At 47.6% G+C, this 26,289-nt stretch overlaps 1 protein-coding gene across 2 annotated transcripts; it reads right to left on the bottom strand.

The window, feature by feature from the left end:
- Positions 1–2,148: 2,148 nt before the first annotated feature.
- On the bottom strand, positions 2,149–25,562 carry NOM1 (nucleolar protein with MIF4G domain 1). Of its 2 annotated transcripts, none has more exons than XM_055347401.2 (11): positions 24,550–25,562; positions 22,668–22,795; positions 20,978–21,173; positions 15,109–15,432; positions 13,016–13,126; positions 12,104–12,271; positions 11,245–11,366; positions 8,883–9,015; positions 8,194–8,325; positions 6,120–6,229; positions 2,149–5,785 (listed from the first exon to the last, which is right to left on the bottom strand). In XM_055347401.2, exons 1-11 carry the CDS (start codon positions 25,534–25,536, stop codon positions 5,611–5,613), a joined length of 2,586 nt encoding a protein of 861 aa, XP_055203376.1. In that variant the 5' UTR covers positions 25,537–25,562; the 3' UTR covers positions 2,149–5,610. The 2 variants fall into 2 exon arrangements, with proteins under 2 accessions (XP_055203376.1, XP_055203377.1); XM_055347402.2 differs by having other exon boundaries at positions 22,668–22,792.
- Between the last annotated feature and the right edge of the window lie 727 nt (positions 25,563–26,289).

Genomic DNA, 26,289 nt, shown 5'->3' with positions numbered 1-26,289 from the left:
AGGCTTAAATCTTTTAAGACCTGAAATCACAAAACTCCTAGAAGAAAACGTAGGGAAAAAGTTCCTCAACATTGGTCTAGGAAATAACTTTTTGGATGTGAACTTTTCCAAAAGCACAGGCAACACAAGCAAAACTAAACAAATGGGATTACATCAAACTAAAAAGCTTCTGCACGGGAGAGGAAAAAAAAATGAAAATACAGCCTACCGAGTGGGAGAAAATGGTTGCAAACCATAGATCTAATGAGGGGTCACTATCTAAAATACACTCATACCACTGAATAGCAAAAAAAAAAAACAAAACAAAACCAAAAACCCACAAATAACAAAACCAAATCAAAACCCCCAAAAACCTGATAAAAATTGGGCAAAGGATGCATATAAACATTTCTCCAAAGCAAGCATGCAGATGCCCAACAGTTATATGAGATGTTCAACATCACTAATCATCAGGGAAATGAAAATCAAAACCACAATGAACTATCACCTTGCACCTGTTAGAATGGCTATTATTAAAAACACAAAAGGTAAGTGTTGGCAAAGGCATGGAGAAAAGGGAACCCACACCGTTTTCCTCACAGGCGGTTGGTGGAAATGTAAATTGGCACAGCCATTATGGAAAGCAGTAGGGAAGCTCCTCAAAAAATTAAAAATAGAACTTCCATATGATCCAGTAATCCCACAACTGGGTATACACCTAAAAGAACTAAGTCACCATTTCAAAGAGACATCTGCATTCCCATGTTCGTTTCAGCACTAGTCACAATAGCCAAGATACAGCATCAACCTAATGGATAAAGAAAATATGGTATATGGGGCCGGGTGCGGTGGCTCACGCCTGTAATCCCAGCACTTTGGGAGGCCGGGGCGGGCAGATCACTTGAGGTCGGGAGTTTGAGACCAGCCTGGCCAACATGGTGAAACTCTGACTCTACTAAAAATACAAAAATTAGGCACGGTGGCGCATGCCTGTAATCTCAGCTACTTGGGAGGCTGAGGCTGGAGAATCATTTGAACCCAGGAGGCCGAAGTTGCAGTGAGCTGAGATTGTGCCACTGCACTCCAGCATGGGAGACAGAGTGAGGCTCCATCTCAAAAAAAAAAAAAAAAAAATGAATGAATGAAGCTGACCTGGCCAGTCAGACACCTGCCACAGTGGGGAGAGGGGGAGGGTGCTGGCATCTTCCAGCTCACTCCTATACACTCTATTCAACCCTATAGGGATGCAGGTGCCTGGGTAATTTGGACACCCACTGACACCAAGCCCATCATCAGTGCAGTTCTTGATACCGAAGCCCCTGAGCACGGTCAATGACAGGACCTTCCCTCCTTCAGTTCTCCAGCTCTCCCACCCTCCCCTGCCAATGCAGGTAGTGCGACAGGGAGCTAAGGCGGTCACCTGACCAAGCTGAAGGAAACCAACCCACCCTAAAGTTAAGGTAAATCTTGGCAGATGTACTCTAAGGCCTAGGCAGTTTTTTAAGAAGGAGGCAAAGGTGATTTGAATCTGTTTGCTTAATTACTTTTGTAAAAAAATAGTACATTTTAGATCTTTATAGAATGAGTTCTGAATTATGAATGCTTTCAAAACATCTATTTTGAAACAATTATACACTTACAGAAAAGTTCCAAGAACACACTTCACCCGCATAAACCTCCCCAAGTTCTCCAGTGGTTAACATTCCACCTCCTGGGCGTTCTCTCTCTCTGGGGGTGGAGAGAATGAATCTTTCTTCCTAAATCATAGAGCTAAGTAGCCTTCTTTAAAAGGTAAAGGAAAGGTATAGACCTCAGTTTACCACCAAAGCTTTTTTTTTTTTTTTTTTTTTTGAGACGGAGGCTTGTTCTTTTGCCCAGGCTGGAGTGCAATGGCGCAATCTCAGCTCACTGCAACCTCCCCCCACTGGGTTGAAGTGATTCTCCTGCCTCAGCCTCCCGAGTAGCTGGGATTACAGGCACCTGCCACTACGCCTAATTTTTGTATTTTTAGTAGAGACAGGGTTTTGCCATGTTGGCCAGGCTGGTCTCGAACTCCTGACCTCAGGTGATCCACCTGCCTCGGCCTCCCAAAGTGCTGGCATTATAGGTGTGAGCCACCGTGCCCGGCCAAGCTGGTCTTTCAAAATAAACATTCACTGTTACTCTAAACAAAATATAAAACATTTTATTTATGCATTTCAATACATTAAAGTTTGTTCCTTATACCTTTAAAAATGAGATTCCCCGAAAGACAGCTGTTTAGTCATTCTATACATTAGCAGTTCTCAACCTGCATTGTAAAGTCCACAAGTTCATACATAACACTGAGCACTAAGCATCCTGCAGTATTTTAAGTGTATTTTCAATTGCACTGTAATAAATTTCAAAAAACCCCCTATATATTTAAAAGCAATTCTGAATTCATAGCTTTTAATCAACATGTACTCATTTACTATTTATACTAAATTACAATTACTATCTAACAGCCCATATATGTTGGGTTTTTGTTTTTGCTTTTGAGAGTTTCACTCTTGTTCCCAGGCTGGAGTGCAATGGCATGATCTCTGCTCACTGCAACATCCGCCTCCCAGGTTCAAGCGATTCTCCTGCCTCAGCCTCCCGAGTAGCTGGGATTACAGGTGCCTGCCACCACGCCCAGCTAATTTTTACATTTTTCGTAGAGACGGGGTTTTGCCATGTTGGCCAGGCTGGTCTCGAACTCCTGACCTCAAGTGATCCGCCCGCAACCTCCCAAAGTACTGGGATTACAGGCGTGAGCCACCGTGCCCAGCCCCGTATGTTGTTAAAATGAACAGACTTACAGGCAATCTGCCATATGCTAAATGCAAACCATAGCTAATAATTTAAGTCATACATATACTCTCTAGCAAAGAGAGGTATTTTTGTTTTAATAATAAAATATAAAAATGGGATTTTTTATAGAAATTCATCTTCTGCAGAAAAATCAGCTTCAATTCTGTACCTCGAACATGGGTTACTGCATACGGCACATAATGAAATCAGGTGGTGCCACTGTCGTGATAGTTTTTCCCATCTTAGTAGCCGCACCCATAATTAATGCCTACTCACGTCAAGTTAGCACCACTCAAATGTGGGCCATTCACAGGCAGCCAGGGACCCTCTTGGTCTGTGAGGTTGGGGGCTTGCATCAGAATGCAAATCTACCGAGGCGTGAAGCACAATTTAGTTCAACTGACATTTTTTTCTTCACAGTAAGACCTTCTGGAGGAAGGAAGCAGTGTGTTGATTTATACCTTAGCCCAAGCTCCTTATTTCACTATCAAGCTACAAGTCTAGTAGAACTGATCTGTTACATCCCAATCACCACCCAGCAAAGACACTCTTGTTAAAAAGCTCCTTAACAAAGGGAAGATTTTCACTTAATTCACTCTTCTCTTAGTACCTGTCACCTTATTTGTCCTTCAGAACCTGCTAGAAGACATAGGGTTTGAATCTGGCCTCGGGTCGAATGATGTTGCTGAATGCAGGGTTAGAAGTCTGTAGGGACGACAGTCTCTGTGCTGCTTTCAGTTACTTTCTGTATTCAGTTGTTCATGTTGCTTGCGCATGCTTCAAAGCTTAAACCATTAGTTTAGGGATATGCACAGATACTGATGACTTCACATCACGATTTCCAAACACAAACTGCCATAGGGTCGAGCTAAAATAAAATTTGAGGCCAGGCACGGGGGCTCACACCTATAATCCCGGTGTTTGGGAGGCCAAGGTAAGAGGATCACTTGGGGCCAGCCTGTATAACATATGGAGATCTTGTCTCTACTGCTTGTGGTCCTAGCTATCCGCGAGGCTGAGGCAAAAGGACTGCTTCAGTCCAGGAATTTGATGCTGCAGTAACTATGATCGTGCCACTGCACTCTGGCCTGAGTGACAGAGTGAGCCTGTCTCTCTCTTAAAAAGTAAATAAATAGTATCTGAAAGTGCCACAAATGGGGCGTTTTGCCCAGGAGGGGCATCACCAGCACCTGTGCCCATCTGCCCAACGTGACCACTCTGAAGAGGATGGTGACTGCTGGACAGATGAGTTTTGGACATATATAACTTCTCAATGTCTATTCTGTATTCACATCTTAGTGACTTTTTTCAACAATCAAAGGTAAGATTTAAATTGAGTCTGTAGCATTTGAGAGAGAAAAGCAAAATTGAAGGGCTGAGAAAACGATAAACATTTGGGTATCTGCAATACATGCTGTTATCTAGGGACATTTCTGCTTCCTCCCAGAATCAGTTTTCCATACTTAGTGAGTGGGGTGTGTTTGTTTCTCCCACTAGACGGATGTTAATTCTTTGCAGGCAGTAACTATATTTTCTTCATGTTTACATCTCCAAATCCTTGCAAGCAAGTAGCACCTATTAACAGTCAAATAACTACTGTTTGGTGACCTCAGAGTTGTTTAAGAAAGTACATTTACAATTTGGAATTGGTGAGGAGATGAATACCCTCAACTGTGTGAGAATGTTACATGAATGATGAAAAGCACCTGTCTGCATTACAGTGTACATAAGGCCATATCCACAGGGCTTATGTCGACTGACTTTGCCAAAGTTAACTGCAACCCAAATACTTAAAACAGTATCAAGAATCACATTTAAGCTGGGCGTGGTGGCTCACGCCTGTAATCCCAGCACTTTGGGAGGCCGAGGTGGGTGGATCACCTGAGGTCAGGAGTTCAAGACCAGCCTTGCCAACATGGTGAAACCCGTCTCTACTAAAATACAAAAATTAGCCAGGCGTGGTGGCGTGCGCCTGTAGTCCCAGCTAAAGAGGCTGAGGCAGGAGAATCGCTTGAACCCGGGAGGTGGAGGTTGCAGTGAGCTGAGATTACAGGACACTGCACTCCACTCTGGGTGACAGAGCAAGACTCTGTCTCAAAAAAAGAATCACCTTTAAGGGATGGTTTTTGAACTTATAACCAATATTTTAAAAAGGTAAAAACCTCATCAATTTCTTTATAACTGCACCCTCTAGTGGCCTATTTTATCTATTATTATTATTATTTTTTTTTTGACAGTCTCACTGTCAAAGTCTCACTGTCTAGCCCAGGCTGGAGTACAGTGGTACAACCTTGGCTCACTGCAGCCTCTACCTCCAGGGTTCAAGCAATTCTTGTGCCTCAGCCACCTCAGTAGCTGCTATTACCAGCATGTGCCATCATGCCCAGCTAATTTTTGTATTTTTAGTAGAGACAGGGTTTTGACCAGGCTGGTTTCAAATTCCTGGCCTCAGTGATCCGCCCACCTTGGCCTCACGAAGTGCTGGGATTACAGGGGTGAGCCATCACGCTCGGCCATATCTATTAAAAAATTTTAAGACAATCACACACACCAGCCTCACTGCTTAGAGAACCCTGTCCAGTGTGCCTGACCCCTTGTCCCTCCCTCCTCCTCTCACCCCCAAGATACAGTTATTTGAAAATGGCTTGAAATACAAACAATAAAACCTGAGATCAAAAAAAAATCTCAAAACATAATACATTAACAGACAATGATATAGCTCTACCAAACATTCACACGCAGGCCACAGAATAAGCCTTTGGGTTTACAAAGGACATTTTACAGTCAAAGGGCCACCTGCCCTCCTTCCTTCCCTGACTACATTCTCAGGGAAGCTTTTCCTTGCAGACACTTCGTTGCAAGGTCAGCTTTCTCTCTCAGCATGTTGGCTTCGTCGGCGCTTCTGTGGGCCTGTGCGTTCTTTAGCAAGAAGTGGCTGATGAAAAGCTTCAAACCCTCACGTAACATCCCCAGCTTTGGGTTGTCAGATACTCTGGAAAGGAATCGTATAAACACATGTCAGGGGCTGAGCTGGCCTCTCCTAGATCTCAATCCTGGGTTATCTTGCATAGTGAGACATAACCAGTTTCTTTTAAAAATAAAATTCTCAATTAAGAACTTCTTAACATATTTTATTATTAACAATCACTGTTAGTTTGCTAGCAGACAAGTTTCTATTCCCCAGATCTAATGCATACCAGCTTAAAAATAAAACCGAAAAGATTAAGCTACACGTATAGTACAACCTCGTGTTTCTAAATCAACACAAGTGAAAACCATCTCTTCATTTCTCTTCCATGTCTCATCGGAAAGGGTGGGGCACATACCTTGTGAAAATTAAACTGAGGTCTTCAACTTCTGTTTCCATTAATAGGATACTTAATACTTTTCGTAAAAAATGGACTCTGGGTTTGTCCAACTCACTGAATTCAACTACCTAATGGTCAGGACATGGAGAAAAATAAAGTTACACTGATTTAGCCAACTGTTTCAATGGTTTGTAATATAGTTAATTAGAGTAAAAATTAATCTCCCCCCTTCCCCCACTCTACCCCTGATTTAAGAAGCTATTTCCAGAGCTAAGAAATGAACACCTGTTGGCAAGGATGTGGGCCTTGGGAATTCCTATACACTGCTTGCAGAGGTGTGGCCAGCCACAGCCACTGTTGAGAACAACTCAGCAGTGTAAGTGGAATTCCCGGGGCATACACCTTATGAATCAGAAATTCAGTATCTAGAACTGAACCATAAATTACCTCCATTCCCAAAAGTATCCATCCCCTAATTAAAACTATATATATATATAAATATAAATAAAATTTACTTCTAGAAGACTAATCCATATATATCTCTCCCCTAGAAAACTATCAAAAAATCAGAAATAACTTAAACACGGATCAGTAGGATAAATAAGTATATAAACTGAGGCATACGTATACAGTAGGATGCTACCCAGAACAGACTCACGGGCGCCAACGTGGACCCACTGCAATCTTAGCTGAATGTCAGCGAGCTAGAGGAGGGGACTAAACGCATGGTGATGGGAATGCTACCCACAGGGAGGTGCGCAGCCAAACACCATCACAGGCGCTTGCAGACCCGAGGACGCGGCAAGACCACAAAAGCATGGTGGAAACACACAGAAACCTGGAATGAGAGCAGCCTGGAGGGGCAGGGTGGGGGGCATCTCTAAAGCTCTACGCCTGAGGGTGTGCTCCTGCCATGCCTCTCCCGCTCATCGGTGGGAGCATCCGTGCTGTTCCAGGATGAGCGCAATGCCTGGGTGAGCGAAAGGCAAGGCAGGGGAGCAACGCCTCCTCCATGAGCTAAGTTATTCCAGTTGTCAGGATCTGGCGTAAGGCTCGGTGCCCTCATTTTCAGTACAGTGGCCAAACTTGGACACCACACAGCAAGGGACGCAGGGTGAACTGGAGCGGGCATGCTGATGAACTGCACACGACACACAGAAACACACGGGAAGCTGTGGCTGCGGCTGTCTTGGGGGTCTGGGCCACTGCAGTCAACGCCCCTCAACTAGCTCTGCTTTTCACTTCCCTTTGCCCCCAGGCGCTCCAATTTTTTTTAGGCTATTCAGAGTCTGTTGGTCCCACCATCCAAGCCTTACAGGCCCACATCGAACCCCAACTCCACCTGATAAGATGTCTAGGTTTCAGCTGGGCGCACTGGCTCACACCTGTAATATTAGCACTTTGGGAGGCTGAGGAGGGCAGATCACAAGGTCAGGAGTTCCAGACCAGCTTGGCCACCATGGTGAAATCCCGTCTCTACTAAAAATACAAAAATTAGCTGGGCGTGGTGGCATGAGCCTGTAATCCCAGCTACTTGGGAGGCTGAGGCAGGAGAATCGCTTGAATCTGGGAGGCAGAGGTTGCAGAGATTGCACCACTGCACTCCAGCCTGGGCGACAGAGCAACTCCCATCTTGGGGGGGAAAAAAAAAGATGTCTGTGTTTCATGGTCCACTGCAAAGTCCCAAAACACAGCAGGGCAGGAGAAAGCCTACAGTTTTAAAACATCTTACATCAACGTGAGCAAACTCACCTCACCTCTAAGGAGACCAGGCCCTACTTCATCCACCCTTCTCCTCACTAACAGTGACCAGTTCAGGATTTTATAATTAGGACCAGCAAATTAACCTCAAGCTCCAAAACAGATTCATTCAGATTAGCAAAAGAACTGCAGCGGTGCCTTCATTTACCAGATCAATTTGTAGCACATGTTAGTCTGGCCATTTTCTGTGCTGGCTAGGACAATGCAAGCACTTTTCAGATGAATCAAAATCGAAGAAAATATGCTGGTAAAGCAGGACCTGATTTACCAGGTAGTAAACAATTACACTCCCATTTCCATTGCTTTCAATATTTTCACACGTTACACGAACCTTTAAGATGGAAAGGGAAAGCGATTTTGTCTTCAACAAGTGGGCCACCAGATGAACCAAATTAGAGAAATTCGTAGCTGGCAAGTTTTCCAAGTCCCGAAATTTGTCCCATATGCTGAACTGGAAAGTCATCTAGTATCATAGTTAAAAGGAGAAAAAAGGTAAACGGCCACAAATTATTATAATATATCACTAACAACATAACCTAAAGGTATTTTCTTATTATCTTATTTTTAATATTCTAAACATCAAGACTTTTAGTGGTGGCCTCACTGTTCTTGCCTATAGAGCATAGTCCCAAACAGCTTCACAAGAATCTCTTTCTGGTGCAGTTTTTCCCCCAAATCAGCAGATACCAACAGAACATTCTAAGGAAAAGGCCGCAGTGAGGGGCATCAGAACAGACTGGCGCACTGTGAACCGACGAGGTGCTCCTGCTGGCCTGGCCACACTGCCTGCATCTGTGGCAGAAGCAGGTGACATGAGGACATGGTGGACCCTTGACACTCCCCTCTAGCCCTCCCACTTCCGCTCCCAGTGAAGGTGGCCTGGCAGCCAGCGTGGACCAGGTGACGGGGATATCAGGGGCCTCCTGACTTGGGGAACTCCTTTGCAGGTGGGTTGAGCCAGGCAGCCTGTGTAGAAAAAACAGTAGAGCGGATGTGACTGGTGCCTCCGCACTAAGCTACCTGAAATCTCCTTTCATATTCACAGAATTTGCTAGCCAGGAAAGCATAGAAGGGATTGTAAGTTTTCTCTTGAAGGCAGCAATCCATGAGAACGTGAATGATTTCTCTCTCCTGCTGATCCTTAAGTCCAAGCCTGGAAAACAGAACAGCAATGACTGGAACGTCACTCGACTTCCAAAGTTTAATGGCTGATACCTCTCAGGGGAACATCTTTCCGCCTGGAAGGGTCTGGTTAGAGGCGAGCCACGTAAAGGAGGTGGAGGCAGCGGCAGACACCAGCTAGGGGCCCAGCCCCGTCACAACCTCTCTGGTCCTCAGCTTCTCCTACAATGTGGCAAAATGTCAGAGGAGACAAGACCATCTAGGGGGTCCCCCGCCAGCTGCAAAAGTCGACAGCTGTGCCCGGCTGACAATAAACTGACTCAATCGTGTGTGCCCTTAGAGCTGGTTCCTGCTATGGCAATGACTTCACATTTTCTTACTTTTTTTTTTTTGAGACAGTCTTGCTCTGTCACCCAGGCTGGAGTGCAGTGGCATGACTTCAGCTCACTACAACCTCCATCTCTCCGGTTCAAGTGATTCTTGTACCTCAGCCTCCCGAGTAGCTGGGATTACAGGTGCCACCACCACCCCCAGCTAATTTTTGTGTTTTCAGTAGAGATGGGGTTTTGCCATGTTGGCCAGGCTGCTCTCGAACTCCTGACCTCAGGTGTTCCACCCACCTTGGCCTCCCAAAGTGCTGGGATTACAGGCATGAGCCACGGTGCCTGCCGTCGTTTGTAAAACTTGAGTTAGAGCTCACACACAGTAAAACCTATCCTTGTAGTGTAGAGTCCTGAGTGTGGATAAGCCCATATGGTCAGGTCACCACCGGCAATGCCGAAACAGAACTCTCCATCACCCGCGAGAACCTGGGGCCGTGAGCCACCCTTGCCGTGGGCCACTGCGAATCTGCTTCTGTCCCTCTAGTTTTGCCTCTGCCTCTGTCACACAGATTCAGGGCGAGGTGGCTTCCTGCATGGCAGAATACACTCGAGAGTCACCATGCTCTTGGGGCCTTGGGAGTTTGCCCCTCGTGATGCCAAGTAGTAAGTATCCCTTAGACGGCGTCTCATGGTTTATCCTTTCCCCAACTGAGGGGCATGTGGGCTGCTTCCAGTTTCTGGTGAGATCCGAATACGGCTGAGGCTGCCGCCTCTGCACAGAGGCAGACACTCTGTACCTCAGGAGAGAAGCACCAGCTCCACTGCAAACAGCACAGCCCCACGTAGAGCACTCAGGTGAAGGCAGCGCAGGCGGCGAAGGCGGCCCAAAGAACCGAGTTTTGGCTGCATTGATTATCAATTCATGTTGATTAAAAACTGAGATTCGTAACTCATGATTTTGATGAATAACAATGGGAAAAACTATTGTTTAATACACGTAGCTTGATAGGCCAAAATTTTCAAAACATGAAGTCAACCAGAGGAAAAATAAAAGAAGTCCTTCCGAGTATAAAGGATAAGCTAGACCCACTGACTAGAGAATAAGAGTTCTCCTCAAAAGAGCCCTTTTAGAGACAAAGGGTAACTAGGGAGATGGGATGTTTTCAGCAAAACAGCAAGGCCACAGAGAGGCAAAGGAAACTCAGGACTTCCACTTCAACTAGAAACCCCGGTTTAGAAAATAAAACCCTAATTATCAGAATCCTAAAAGGAACCATGTTCTCCCTGTATTTCATCCTAGTTTGAAGCAAATAAAAGAATATGTATTAACATTACATTGTTTAGAAGTACCTCATAAAACTACACAGGTACATTTAAAATTTTTTTTTTAATGAGATGGGGTCTCAGTATGTTGCCCAGGCTGGTCTTGAACTACTGGGTTAAAGTGATCCTCCTCTCAGCCTTCTAAGTAGCTGGGATTACAGGATCTTTAAAATCTTATTACAACTAATTATAGAAACTATACCAGGATGTTTTAAATGAAGAATCAGAATAGCTTTACTATGAAGATTTATGTATTTTTAAGCAATTCATGACAACCAACAGCCACTGACAAGGTCATCAGATACTTTCAGTCAAAACTCCCCAGTCTCCAGCCTGAGCAACATGGCAAGACCCTGTCTCAAAAAAAAACCCCCAAACCCCCAATCTTTATATATCATAAAATGTTCTAATGAGGAACTACTAGAGGCAAATTAATAGGAACAAGATGACTAACCCAGACATGCACGAATCCAACAGCGTGAGCGGATGGTCATGAGAACAGCCCAGTCCTCCCTAAGCAGCATCAGACTCAGTCGTCCAAAACTCAAAAAGCAAATCAACTTACTTATTTTACAGCATCTCATATAGGTCAAAATTTGCACACAAATGCTTACTTCAGAAGCTTTTCGAAAGCATCCAAAAAATCTTCACTTGTCATTATTGTGCAGAATATGTTTCTCCGGATGTCCGTGTTCATCCTCTGCTTCCGGGCGAGTTCTAGGATCTTTGAACTGACCTGGAAGCACGATGAATGGACAAGTCATACGCATGTCTCCATGCAAACTGCCTCCCGAGAGATGCCAAACCGTACTTCAGTGTCACTGAATAGAACTGTGAGGTCTATGTGGGTGGATGAGTGTCGGCACCAAGTCCACTCTCGGGCAACGCCCCTCTGTGCAAGGGGAACACACAGTGAAGCCACAGCCGCTGGGGAAGAAAACACTCATGTGGGAGGCTTCTCAGAAGTGGTTCAACCTCAGGGCAAGCGACGATGAATAAAACAGAGAACCAGTCACTGGCAGAGCCTGGGAAACCGTGACCACGAGTGACACAGAATCTGGGACAGGGAAGGACATGAGGGGATAACGAGGGAAGTCTGGATGAAAAATGGGCTTGAATTTCCACAATGTGAAATCCATAGCCTGCAGCCTAGAATGCACAGCCCAGGGGGGCAGCCTGAGGGGTCTCAGCAATGGACTCCTGCCCTGTGAGCGTTCAGGTCCTCATGCACTCCCCTGCCCCGTGCCATTCAACTTTTAGATCTTTTAAAGTCCAATAAAAAGATACAACAGAAATGGAATAATTATATCACAATGTAATATTAATAGCAATTTTTGTAAGGCCTCCAAATAAACCTTGTACATTTCAGTGACCATTCAAGAACAGTAAGAGAGCTGCTCCAGGTAAAGCCGGGACCACACACCACACAGGGGGGTGCCTCTGCCTGGCAGCCTTGAGCATGGGTGTCCCTACCGTCCCCGCGAGCTGCTTCTGCAGGTGCGTATGGTGACTGTTGTCGATCATCGGGGCCCCACTCCAGGCGGACCCCACAATCCACCAGCGACCCGTCTGCTCCGCATTCAAGACGCTGTCCCAGGAGACGCGAAGCTGAGTCTCAGAACCTGAGCCGGCGTTGCGGACCTGATGAAGAGAGAAGAGCTAATGAAACGCTTTTAACTGGTTCCTATTCCGTCCTTCCATCACTGGTGGCTTTTTGTTTTTGACCATGACATTTCTGGTGCATGAATACTGGAATGGGTCACTGGCAATTGGGACGGTTAGCCTGTTTGGAAAAATGCCAAAACTAGCGGTAAACTCAGTGTTTTGTGTTTGAGAGTCCATCACCCCAAACACGCTGTTTGGAAAGCTGTCCCAACAGGAGAGAGTGACAGAGCTGCCTCAGGCTCAGTGGCAGGTGAGCACATGCCTGGAAGAGCCTGGGTCAGCAATGACTTGGACTTGAGATGACAGGGGCTGAAAGACTCACCCCGACAGGGAGGCTGCCCCAGTCTCCATCCTGGCTGCATGTCAGAGAGAGTCAAAGGACCTACGTCATCCCAATTTCCTTGGTCCGGATGGGGACTTGGCCTTCTCTGAAAGCATTGGATGATCCAATGGTGCAGCCCAAGTTTAGCACCCGGGGTGAGGCAAAGACGACGCTCGCCCAACATGGGCTTCCCCACACACGGACATTCTGCACAAGCACGCCCAGACCACTGGGACAGCCCCCGAGGAAAACCGAGCCGCGTTCACTCTGCCTCTGAGCACTCTCACTCACCAGACACCACCCTGACGTGCAGGTCTGACTATTTCTTGATTTTCATGACAGGCTCATGCTGACACGGAAACTCTGAGCAAAGCAGAATTGAAAGTTCCTTGACTCACCAAAGCTCTCTGCAGTTTCCTCAGCTTCTCCACGGGCTCGGGGTCATAGCCTGGAATTTTGCGCATGTCATTGTTCTTCAGGGCCAACATCGTCTCTAGCATAAACCGAATCTTCAAGAAAAATGAAAAAATGGAAAGTCCATCATTTCAAACAGTCTAAACGGCCCATTCAAGTCGGCAAGAAATCTACCACATCTGATGCACATGGCCGCCACTGCCACGATACAAAGTCAGGACAGCCTTTAGGTAGAGACAGTCTAAACTAGTCTCAGCCGCTTACTCAGGGCTACATAATACTTCAAAATGGAAATGTGTCCCCCAACGTCAAGTGGGAACCCAAACTCCCCAGAGATCTCACTTTTCCCTTCTGCTCGCCACACACCTCACCCTTCCGCACCGTCCACACCTACTCAGCCACCCCGGCCCCTACTACGCTCCTGCTCCCACCCTGGCCCCCAGCGATCTGCTCTGGACATCCTCTCTCCTACCACTGGCCTTGTAATTTTTTTAACTTTAAAACTGGAAGTAATGTCATACAGAAAAGTTGCAAGAATAGCACAAAGAATTCCCACATACCCTCTGAGATGTCCCCAAATGTCAACTTCTTATTGATACAGAATTCACATAGCATAAAACTCACTCATGTAAGGTATATAATTATGTGGCTTTCAATACATTCAGAGTTGTGCAACTATCACAATGAATTTCAGAACTTTCTCATCACCCCAGAAGAGAAACTCCAAGCCCATTAACAACCATTCCCCATTTCCCCAACTCCCCAGCCAGCTCCCCAGCCCTAGGTGGCCACTAATGTACTTCCTGTCTCTTCTCCATTTGAAACCACCATTGAGCCCACTGCTCCCATTCCCTTCTCCAGCCCCCTCCTCTTCAGACTGGCTTCTCCAGGGACCAGGATAAGCCAGTCAGGACCGCCGTCACAATTCAGCCCAAAATGCAAATCCCTTCCTCCTCTTGCTGGTCCTCAGCATCCCACACGGGCATGAATTCTTCCTGGGGACACTAGTGTTCCCTGGCTCCTGGGACCATCCTCATTTCCTTCTTACCTGCCAGCTCTCCCTCCTGCCTGCAGCTAGATGTCAGTGCTCCTTAACCTGAAGGTCCTCTTCACAGCCCACCTGCTGCCAGGCAAGTCCACCCACTTCCATGGCTCCCAGGACCCCCTCTACGAGAGCAGCCCCATATCCCTTCAGCCCACTCTGTTCACAGCTAACCCAGTCTTTCAAAAATGGAGGTGCCTGTCCTAAATCCTCACCTCCTCCTGCACAGTCCCCTGTGCCCCTGATGGGTGACCCTGAGCCCCCCTTCCCTTCACCCCAATCCACATGAGGTCTGGTCACTTCTGACGCCCATGTCCACACCCACGGCCACGATCCCAACATTTGCCACCACCTACTCCCCAGCTCCTGCAAAACTCCTCCTGACTTCGACCACCTCATGCCTCTTTCTGCCTTGGAGTCAAAGTGACCATCAGAAGGAAAACTCCAACCTGTCATTCACCTGCTGGGACCCTTCAGATGCCTCTAGGATAAAACCCTCATTTCCCTGCAGTAATTAACAAGGGGCCAGAGACCTGAACTCTGCCTTTTTCTCTTGTGACGCCCCCTCTAGGCTCTCAAACTAACCCTTTTCGGGTTCTTCCCCAAACGGCTTCCCAGGAACACGCGGTTCCACACATCTCATCATCTGAACGGCACACAAGGTGGGAGCTGTGATCAGTCCCTGTTTTAGAGGGGGAAACTGAGGCTCCGAAGACCCAGGTTATGCTGCTGTCAAGTGGCAGAGGCCAAAGTTCAACCCAGGCTGACCCTAGAGCCCCATGTCCTGTGGCCTCCTCGGTAAGCATTTTTTAATGGATGAATGTTACATAAATCAGTTTTTAAATTCACAAAATATTTTTCTGGTAAAGGAATAAGGTCCATTCACATATTAAAGCCAGAAAACAAGATGAGACAGAAGAAACAGAAATCACTAGGAAAGCAAGTGTAATATTTACCCCAGATACTGATTTTTAGGTTCTGGCCAGTTTGTGAGCTTTAGGGACTTAGGAAGCAGATCAAACGTCGCACGCGTACCCTGGTCTGGTCCTGAAACTCGCTGCCTGCCCCGCTGGCTTTGGTCTGGGCTTCAGTGATCAGTTCCTTAAGTGATAAAGCATCATCTTTCCTCAATGAAAAACCCACGTTTTTCAGCATTAACAAGATCAGTTCAATGTCTTTTTCGGTGAAAGTTCCAATCAGTTTTTTCAAAATGTCGAAGATGAGGAGAGACTGTACCACGTGGAAGTTGTATAAATGGGCAATGACGGTGAACAGGTTGTCACACTCTTTCCCTTCGCTTCCGTGTTTATAGACGGCATCGAACTTCCTCACCACTGCCTCCAGAAAGTGGGCACCGACCTGAAAGAACCACACAGAAAAAAGATCATAATGTTATTCCTAGAAACCTTCCTTTCTCCTTCAACACACAGAACTGGCACTTTCTAAATTAGCAAAGTGCCACAAGGCAGGGCATTCCAACAAGGCATCCCTCGGCAACCCAGAGCAGCCGGCCAGAGTGCCCCAGCCTGGACGCAAGGGCACCTTCGTCTTGTTAAAATCAACAACCAAGGGGCATTGTTTGGCCAGCAGCCGTTCTGACTCCTTGGAAAAATAAAACTGTTAAAAATGATGTTAAAAACACACCTATGTCTCTCAAAATGTTCCACTACTGGCCGGGTGCGGTGGCTCACACCTGCAATCCCAGCAATTTAGGAGGCGGAGGTGGGTGGATCACAAGGTCAGGAGATATCAAGACCATCCTGGCTAACACGGTGAAACCCCGTTTCTACTAAAAATAAAAATAAAAAAATTAGCCAGGTGTGGTGGTGTGCGCCTGTAATCCCAGCACTTTTGGGAGGCTGAGGCAGGTGGATCACAAGATCAGGAGATCGAGACCATCCTGGCTAACGTGGTGAAACCCCGTGTCTACTAAAAATACAAAAAATTAGCCGGGCGTGGTGGCATATGCCTGTAATCCCAGCTGCTTGGGAGGCTGAGGCAAGAGAATCGCTTGAACCCAGGAGATGGAGGTTGCAGTGAGCTGAGATTGCGCCACTGTACTCCAGCCTGGGCAACAGAGCAAGACTCTGTGTAAAAAAAAAAAAAAGTTCCACTACCTAACAATATTCATTTCTTAAAAGATTTTTTTGCAGATTTTTACCCCAAATTCATTTCTTACAAGGAAGCAATACGAGTGATTTCTAAAATAGATAAACGCAACACATTCTGAATATCAGACGTTGCCAAATAGACAGGTACTTAATAATCTCTGGAAGGGCTCCAGGTGGCACAGAGGAGACGCCCTACTTTCCCAGGGCTGAGTCTCTGGCACTAAGGTAGCTTGTGAATACACTCACTTGGCTCAGCCAGTGGTTTGAGGGGCACTGGGCCCTGATGGGGACCAGCAGGTAAACCAGACACTGCCCTGAGGGGCAGAACTGGGGCCAGGAACTGCCGGGCCTGGTGGAGCTAAGCAAGGCCTAAGTGTTCTCCTTGTGCTGTTCTGGTACATTTTATCCCGAATTCCGTAACTGTGGACTGAAGGATGAGAAGACCTGCACGTGGGTCTGTGTGGTCTTCAGCAAGTTCCTGGAACCCTGTTTTTTCACTGTGTAAAAGAGAGATAATAAAACTTGAAGGCAGAAACAGTCGTTTTCAGTCTTGCTGGCGACACTATCGTGTCATCATTTTCCGTCAAATCTCAACTTAAGCTGGGACTGGAGGGAGAAGGCGGAAGCAGGGACATGGTGGTGACACAGAGTGACCCCCACAGCCCAGCCAGGAGACGATGGCCTAAATAACGCAGCTGCGCTGGACCAGGGATGAAGGGCCTGGGTAACACAGCAACGCATGGCAGTGCGTGACACCGGCTGTAAAAGCTGAAGGGTCTGTGACTCCCAGGTTTCTGGTCTGGGTAACCAGGAACTACGTGAGGGGCAGCAAGCTAGTGGGGCTGGACAAAACCAGCTCAGGGGTTATTAAGCTTCAACAGGGGCCATCCAGACAGGACTGGATGGAGATCTAAGGGTGTCAGTGAAAATCGCAGGCAAGGCTGAGATCCACCAGACAGTCTGGAGTGTAATGGGGAAGTACACAGACATCATTGCTGGACTGCAAAAAAATCAACGCTAGAAGAATCCAGAGAAAGGCAACAGACTGGCGGGAGGCCACAGTGACTTCCTGGAGGCCAGCTCTGATGGACTGGATATACACTTCAGTTTGTAAAGACCTGAGACTTAACCAAGCCAACGTGTAGTTTCCATTCAAGCCCCTTCAATGAAGATAAACTGGAAGACACATTCTATTATGGCTACCATGTTATATTCAAATATAATTTTTAAAAGTAAATTAGAATTCTGCAGACGTCAATAAAAATTCAGGCATAAAACATATTCACGTATATTTTCTTTTTTTTTTCTTTTGAGACGGAGTCTCGCTCTGTCGCCCAGGCTGGAGTGCAGTGGTGCGATCTCGGCTCACTGCAAGCTCCGCCTGCTGGGTTCACGCCATCCTCCTGCCTCAGCCTCCCGAGTAGCAGGGACTATAGGCGCCTGCCACCATGCCTGGCTAATTTTTTGTATTTTTAGTAGAAACGGGGTTTCACCATGTTAGCCAAGATGGTCTCAATCTCCTGACCTCATGATCCACCCGCCTCGGCCTCCCAGAGTGCTGGGATTACAGGCGTGAGCCACCGCGCCCGGTTATATGTTTTCAATTATGTATATTACATCAAAATTTTTCAAAATTCTAAATCTGAAGTTCCATTTAATGTCTTCAAAATAAAATATAACAGCATAACATTTAAGAATATAAGTAAAATTCATGTTGGTAAAGTTATTCAAGCACATCCTGTACGTTAATTCTGACGTGGAAATTTTAACAGGAATCTACACAGATTGGGTTTTTGAGTTTTAAAGGACTTACAGAAGCAATTCAGCAGCTGACACCATCGTCTTTAACACAGAACGTTTTTCTCGGTACAGGACTGAAAGCAGCTGAATGGAGCCAGCACTCTGAAAGCTCATCACACGCTGGCAGAAGTTTCTGTGGATGTCATTAACTAAAGTGCTGTAATGACTTCCCTTCGGAGCAAGTCATTTCATTGTCCTTCATGCAATTAGCAAAGGTTTAAATGAAAGTCGGCCCAATAATCTCATGTTTTCCAATCAAGTAAATTCCTGATGTGCTGTGGGTGGTCATGGTCTGTGGCTTTTCCTGTAACTCACTGATATACTGCCTATACTAGATCATTCTGATGATTAAGTCAGCTGAAGCACACCAGTGTCCTCTAGGAGGACAGGGAGGTACCAAGAAAGTCACAGAATGGCCCTGATTATGGTAATCACAGGGCCCAGGAATGGCACCCAGTGATTCCATCACTTTGTAATGACAAGAAAACAGACTCCCACATGCTCATACACGAAAATGAGGACAGCTCTTAGAAATAAAAAATAAACAACAAGAGGGTTCCTAAAGCAGCTGGTGCAGATTTTCATATCTGAGATGACCCATGTAGCTGAGAAGAGTCCCGCACTCAGATGCTCAGGCCTGTGCCCCTCTCTCCGGCCCTCAGCTTCCTAATGCCCCACAGGCCTTTCAAAAAGCTGCCACCATGCGACTACTGCTAGACACGGAAAAATGTGGATCAGAACATTATCTAGCAACAACAAAGAAATCTGCAGTGGTAGGAAAAGCCAGCCAGAGGAAGAACAGAATTAAAACACGAAAATCTCCTTCTGTACATAAATAATGAGCCTTCGATGAGAGCTTATTGTGGGCCAGCTCTTTCCTATGCCTATTACATGAACTAACTCGTTGACCTTAACGACTGGACACAGGAAGACTCGGAGGCACAAGCTCATCTAAGTGACACAGACCATGCGCGGTACAGCATGTTTTGCACTCAGGCAGCATCTCCACCCACCCCATGCCGCCTTCAGCACAGAAGCCCCAGTGACAAGAAGGCTACTTCATTTCGGCAAATCTGTGCATCTTTTTTTTTTTTTGAGACTGAGTCTCGCTCTGTCACCCAGGCTGGAGTGCAGTGATGCGATCTCGGCTCACTGCAAACTCCGCCTCCTGGGTTCACGCCATTCTCGTGCCTCAGCCTCCGGAGTAGCTGGGACTTCGGGCGCCCGCCACCATGCCTGGCTAATTTTTTTTTGTATTTTTAGTAGAGACGGGGTTTCACCTTTTTGGCCAGGCTGGTCTCCATCTCCTGACCTCATGATCCACCCGCCTCGGCCTCCCAAAGTGCTGGGATTACACGCGTGAGCCACCGCGCCCGGCCGGCAAATACGTGCATCTTAAAGCAAGCTTTGGAGAGCCCCACTCGGTAAGACTCTAAATAACTGTTAAGATTATAATTGAGAGAAAGTAATATAAAAATGAAATGAATGTGACTAGCATTGCAGTAGAAAGCATGCTTGCCTAGGAGCCCAGAAAACAAGTTCTGTGTACTTTTAACAATACATGTGATCTTGGGAATTTCACATAGCGCTTCAGCGGCTTTGCCTGCTGCACTGCAAAGCAGGCTTCAGTAAAGGTCTGCCCTGATCTCACCGGGACACTTTGGGATCAAAGGTGAGGAGGAGACGAAAGTATATAAACATACACCAGGGAATTAGACTTCTAGGGATGCTGTGCTGCTGCGGCCTATTTTTTGGAGCAGAGCTGTCAGAAGGCAAAAAACTAAGAGAACCACCATTAAAAGAGACTGTATCATTTAAAGATCCAAATGGGTTAAACACTGCATTTGCATGTGAATACTGTATCACGGGGAAACTAAGCCTCACTGACCCAACCCTCCATTCGTTCACCAGCCTCAAAACAATCTCCTTTAGCTGGACGGATTTCCTTCGACACATCTGAAATCAGCTACCTTGGGGGAACTGGGATACTGACTGGGAGTGTTATGACTTTCCTGTATTCAGTTAAGAGAGAACAGGCCCGGAAGAGGGCAGTGACTGTGGAACCAGGGCCATCACCAAAGAGCCTCTCTGACTTTAACCACAAGGGTTGTGGAGCGAGAAGAATACGAAAGGGATGTGGGGGTGGGGTGGACATTTACTTAGCACCTGTCGGGTGCCAGATACTTTCTGTACACTGTTCAGTGCAATCCCGACAAAAGCCCACTTCACTGATGAGAAAGGGCCACGACACAGAAAGGGCACCAGGTCTCCCTGAACACGTCCAGGCAGCTCCATGCCCCAGTGTTCTCACATCTCCCATCAATACCAACACCTCAGTGGTGAGACCACACCAACCGTTATCTTCCAAACATCTGAAATAAATCAGTGTTAAGGGAGAAGTGCAAAGGAAATGAAGGCACGTCTGAGATGTCAGTCGAGAAGAAAATTAACTAACATAAAAGACATGCTAGGCTGGACAGAACAGGGCTGGGCATGGCAGCTCCCGCCTGTAATCCCAGCACATTGGGACGCCAAGGCAGGAGGATCACTAGAGCCCAGGAATTTGACACCAGCCTGGGCAACAGAGTGATACTCCACTTCTGCTCCCACCAAAACAATTAGCCAGGCCTGGTGGTGTGCGCCTGCAGTTCCAGCTACTCTGGAGGATGAGGTGGGAGGATCACTTGAGCCTGCAGCTGTGATCGTGCCACTGCACTCCAGCCTAGACGACAGAGCGAGACCCTGTCTCAAAAAAAAAAAAAAAAAAAAAAAAAAAAGAATGGACAGAACAAAAAAGCAAAGTTAAGCAAAATCAAGTACTTCCTGAATGCTCTTTACAACTACATGACATAGACAATATAGTATTTATTCACAACAAAAAGGAATTGACACAAGAACCACCCACAGCACACAATTACGCACTTATCAAGCCTATCATTAAAATAATCACCATGAGACACTAGCGACAGCCTGGAGAAAAGGTACAACTGTACCTCGATTCCAACTGTGTGGTGAAGGATGCTGACTAAGAGAACATGCTCCATCATCAGTCTGCTGGGCATGGCCGAGGCAGTGACGCAGGCACCCATGAGAGCGGAGGTCAGGGTGTCATTCATGTCCTTTCTGCTGTGGGCCATGTACAGTTCCTCCAGCTGCCCACTGATGGAAGCCATGTTGGGTTCACTCAACCTGCAGAGAATTGTAAAGACAGAGAGCAACAATGTTTCCAATTAGGAATTTCCAGTTCAATTTTAAAAAATTAAAGAGTTACCCATACCAACAATATATTCTATTTTTATGTACACTTTTGACCCCTTAACTATTCTTATCTTGCCCCAATAACCCAGCATATATTATTCATAACCAGATAATATTCTGGAATCCCAAAACAATGTAATTGCTGTCTTCACAAGATGAAATGTGGCCACACTGAGGCATACCCTGGATTAAGTCTGCAGAAACATACGTGAGGATACTCCCCTGAATATTCTGACCTGATATCCCATAGGCAGGGTCCAGCCTTAGGACGTGTTGTTAGAAAAAATGCTAACGTTTTATTTCTTAGGTGGCACAAAAATCCTTAGTTCCTAACACTAGAAAAGGCTGCTGTGTTTGAACGGGTAGTGGGGACACTACACACATATGTACGTGGAAGGTTACTCACTGTGAACCTGTGCTTATACTGAACTCAACATTGAAACAGAGGTTTATATACATTCCCAGGATAACATGAAACAAAAAGCAATACAAGGGGGAAGGGGGTGGGTGAGGCCACGGAGGGGCAGCAGGGGAGAGATGGTGGTGAGTTTTATCTCAATTGCAGTGGTGGTGACTCGAATCTTAATGTGATAAAACTACACAGAACTGCCCCGGTGCGGTGACTCATGCCTGTAATCCCAGCACTTTGGGAGGCCGGGGCGGGCGGATCACCTGAGGTCGGGAGTTTGAGACCAGCCTGACCTACATGGAGAAATCCCGTCTCTACTAAAAATACAAAACTAGTTGGCGTGGTGGCGCATGCCTGTAATCCCAGCTACTCAGGAGGCTGAGGCAGGAGAATTGCTTGAACCCGGGAGGTAGAGGCAGAGGTTGCAGTGAGCCGAGATAGCGCCATTGCACTCCAGCCAGTGCAGCAAGAGCAAAAACTCCATCTCAAAAAAAAAAAACCTACACAGAATCACATGCACACACACACCATCCTCAAAACCAAAGAGCTGATGGGCACGCGTAACTGACAAAGCCCCACCTGTATGGTTTCCAATCAGTTGTTTAAATGTTCTGTTCTTAAAGTGGGTAACAACAAAACGCAGACATGAGCAATGAGTAAGGGGGATGGAAGACCAGGTGAATGTGTTTCTGCAGAGAGGGGACATAGGCCAGTCCTTCCAACACTGTCCTTAGACGGACAAAGAACCTCTGCCCCTTTCCTTCCTGCTTCTCAGAATAACAATGTGAGCATCTGGGCTGCTCTCAAACCCTAAAGGGATTCAAAGTAGCCAACAGTCGGGTATCCTCTCCTTCTCGAGGTATGGGTCTCATGGGTCTCGGTGCATCAAGCCAAGAACAGAAAGGATGCAATCGACTGTCCCCATCACTTCTATTTGAATTGCTGGGATAATTCGTACATTTTAGAAAACAGACAACCTCTTTAAGTGATACAGTGTAACAACACTACAAGGTCACCTGTTAAGTAGACCTTTCACATGTTTCTTCAGCCTTTCTAGTTCTTCCTTTTTCTTGAAGTCCACTGTCTCCTCAGCTCGCCTCACATGAGGTGGGAGGTACTTTTCACCACTTCCACAAAGACTCTGCTTGAAAAGAGAAATAAATTACAAAAAATTTACACTGACCAAATCCTGTGTTTTTTCTTTGCCATACGTGCATTTAAATATTAAACTTCCAAGAACTGGTGGAAGCTGCTACTGATCATTGCTGCTTAAATACATCAGATTTATTGAGTGCTTAGTATATGGGTAAACATTCCACTCACCAGGCTGTGCCTGTCATTATTTCCATTAATGCTATTAATAATACATTTCACCATCTCGTTTTCCCCTGTGCAGCTCTTCAGACCCAGCTGTGCACCTCTGGTATCTGCTCAACTCCAACAGAGCCCTATCTACTGCGCTTTTGCTCAGCCTTAACTGACTGCAGGCACAGTAGCATACAAGCACCTAAATTAAACAAACCGCTAGTTTTGGAGGGAAAGTGTCCTAAAAATAATTTCAAACTTGTTTAAAAGTAATATCTAAGTTTATATGATAAAAATCAAAACCGGCCGTGCACAGTGGCTTATGTCGGTAATCCCAGCACTTTGGGAGGCTGAGGCGGGCAGATCACGAGGTCAGGAGATCGAAACCATCCTGGCTAACACAGTGAAACCCTGTCTCTACTGAAAATACAAAAAAATTAGCCAGGCATGGTGGTGGGCGCCTGTAGTCCCAGCTACTTGGGAGATGAGGCAGGAGAATGGCATGAACCTGGGAGACGGAGCTTGCAGTGGGCGGAGACTGCACCACCCTACTCCAGCCTAGGCGACAGTGCAAGACTCAGTCTCAAAAAAAAAAAAAAAAAAAAATCAAAACCAACTCACTGCTATTTCCTAAATTATCAAGGGGGGTGGTGGTGTTTGCAAATTAAGGACACAAACATTTGCAAGGCACGATCCTCACTGCTAGGTAGTTTAAACCTGGTTCAATAAAGAATATTTGTATACATAGAAGCTGAATATTTATACACATAGAACTACTGCGATGTGGGGAGACGGAAATGCAGGCAATTCCACACAGCTGCCTCCAACCATGAGCTACGTGCAAAGGAACGCTGAGATAAAATATGCAAGATGACAGCCCATGAATGCCTTGATTGCTACGTCTTAGATTCTGAACTTTTTTTTTTTCTTTGAAACAGAGTCTCGCTCTCTCGCCCAGGCTAGAGTGCAGTAGCGCGATCTCGGCTCACTGCAACCTCTGCCTCCCTGGTTCAAGCCTCAGCCTCCCAAGTAGCTGGGATTACAGGCGCCTGCCACCACGCCCGGCTGTTTTTTGTATTTTTAGTAATGACGGGGTTTCACCACGTTAGCCAGGCTGGTCTCAAACACCTGACCTCAAATGATCTGCCCCGCCTCAGCCTTTATCTTTAATTCAATGTTAGACTTTATCTAAGGGAGTGCTGTAAATTAGCTTCGAGTTTTAGAAAATTCACTCTAAAAGTCGGGCACGGCAGATGTCCTTGGATACTCGAAAGAGGCCTTAAAAGATGAGGTAGGGTTAACAGGTTTAGAGACCTGGGCTGGTAAACACAGAATGAAGATGCTGCACTGTGGAAATGGCCCTTAAGTCCCCGGGATAAAAATGTCTCTATATTGCTTTTCTCCTAAACTTTACATTATGAAAATTTAAAAACATGAAAGAAGACCGAATAGAGTAACATACTCGATTTACTCACATTCAGCTGAAACCATTATCAAGACACCACGTCTGTGTCATTTCTGCCTCACGGCCCATTCCCTGTCCCGTTATTTTGAAGGAAATCCCAGAGGGCCTAGAGAGTGTTCACACGATACCTTATCCGTTATGTCACCGTCCTCCGAGGAATTTTCACTCTTTTCTTCATCTTCTGCAAAACGGACTCTCTTCCCCCTCCTTTTCTCCTGCGCTCCCTTTTCCTTTTCTTCCCCCTGTTCCTGTTCTGTATCCTCGTCGTCGTCCTCGCTCTGCGCTTCTGCTTCCCGCTCCTTTTTTTCCTTTTCTACGTCTCCCTCCTCCTCCTCCTCACTTTCGTCCTGGGAGTCACTCTCTAAGTCACTTTCGGGGAGTGTCTGTCCGGCATCTTCCTCCTCCTCACCACTGCTGTCGTACAAGCCGCTATTTTTCCCAGACTCCAGGGCTCCCAGAATATAGTCAAGGCCGTCGCGTGCAAAGCTCAGCGGCACGGAGCTGCTGCCGTCCTTCTTTTTGCGCTTGTTCAAACCGAGGCAACGCTCCAGCTTTCGGATCTCTCGGTCCTCCTCCTCGTTGGCCGCTAAAAGCGCCCGTTTCCGGGCAGCGGCGGTGGCGGCTGCGGAGGGTCTGGTCCTAGCGGTGGCGGCCGTGGCCTTGGCCTTGACCCGGGACGGCCGCGGCTTCTTGGGAGGCGAGGGGTCCCGACTAGGGGCTGGGCGGGCGCGCTCCTCCGTGTCCCGCCGGGGACCGCTGGCTTCTTCGGCTCCGCTTCGGCCTCCCGGGCCGGGACCCTGGTCGCGGCCCGCCGTCCTCTGCAGCCGGCGTGCTTTCCGCAGGTGCCGCTTCTCCTTCCTCAGTTCCTTACGGCTCTTTCTCCCTCCCGGGCGAAAGCTCACCGGGGCGCCGCGCCCCTCGCAACCCCCGGGAGACTCGCCCTCCGAAGTCGCGTGCACGAACTCCTCCACCGCTAGCTTGAGCCTCTTCAGGGCCCTCTCCCCACCGCCAGCAGGACCGCGGCGCGGCCCGCGCCCGCCTCTGCGCTTCATGCGGACCACGCGTCCCTGGGAGCCGCCCGGGCCGGCCTCTCCCGCGCTCCTGGACGCCGCCATATTTCGAAACGCGTGGACGCACGACTTCCGGCCGAGGCGGGACTTCCGGGGAAGAGGCGGCTGCGCGGGCGGGCGGGCGGCGCCCCCTGCTGGCCGGAGGGCGACAGCGCGCAGAGCTGCGCGGAGCCGGGTGCGGGGGCAGCCGGGCAGGTGGCGCACTGGGCAGGCGCGCCCGCGGGTGGGCGCCGCGTGGACGTCAGGCTCGCGATGAGCATGGAGGTGCCTTCACATTTCAAAGGGAAATCTGGCCGGGCGCGGTGGCTCACGCCTGTAATCCCAGCACTTTGGGAGGCCGAGACGGGTGGATCACCTGAAGTCGGGAGTTCGAGACCAGCCTGGCCAACCTGGTGAAATCCCCTCCCCCACAAAAATTAGCTGAGCGTGGTGGCACGCGCCTGTAATCCCAGCTACTCGGAGGCTGAGGCAGGAGAATCGCTTGAACCACGGAGGCGGAGGTTGCAGTGAGCCGAGATTGCGCCATTGCACTCCAGCCTGGGCGACAGAGCGAGACTCCAAAGGGAAATCCTCGCGGATGATGGAGGGGAGACTCCGCGCGGGTCGGCGCGGTGCCGGAGGTTGGCGGCGGCGACGCTGGGATGCGCGGGCCCTGGGTTCGTGTCCGCCCAGGACCCAGGAATGCGACCTTATTTGGAAATAGGGCCTTTGCAGATGTGGTCGAGAGGAGCCCTCGTGGGTTAGGACTGGCCCCAGAGCCAGCGTTCTCCTGAGAAGCAGGCTCTGGATACGGACCAG

Source organism: Gorilla gorilla, chromosome 6 (genome assembly GCF_029281585.2).
Source record: "Gorilla gorilla gorilla isolate KB3781 chromosome 6, NHGRI_mGorGor1-v2.1_pri, whole genome shotgun sequence".
Classification (NCBI taxonomy): Eukaryota; Metazoa; Chordata; class Mammalia; order Primates; family Hominidae; genus Gorilla; species Gorilla gorilla.
Note: the sequence above shows the minus strand (reverse complement) of the source record. Positions and strands in the feature narration are given on the sequence as shown.

Excerpts from the sequence above, each read along its gene's own strand:
- NOM1 (XM_055347401.2), bottom strand. The coding sequence starts at position 25,536 with ATGGCGGCGTCCAGGAGCGCGGGAGAGGCCGGCCCGGGCGGCTCCCAG. Across the intron at positions 22,796-24,549 it reads ACGGTGACATAACGGATAAG|CAGAGTCTTTGTGGAAGTGG; the intron begins GTATCGTGTGAA and ends TCTCTTTTCAAG. Across the intron at positions 5,786-6,119 it reads CTCAGTTTAATTTTCACAAG|AGTATCTGACAACCCAAAGC; the intron begins GTATGTGCCCCA and ends ATTCCTTTCCAG.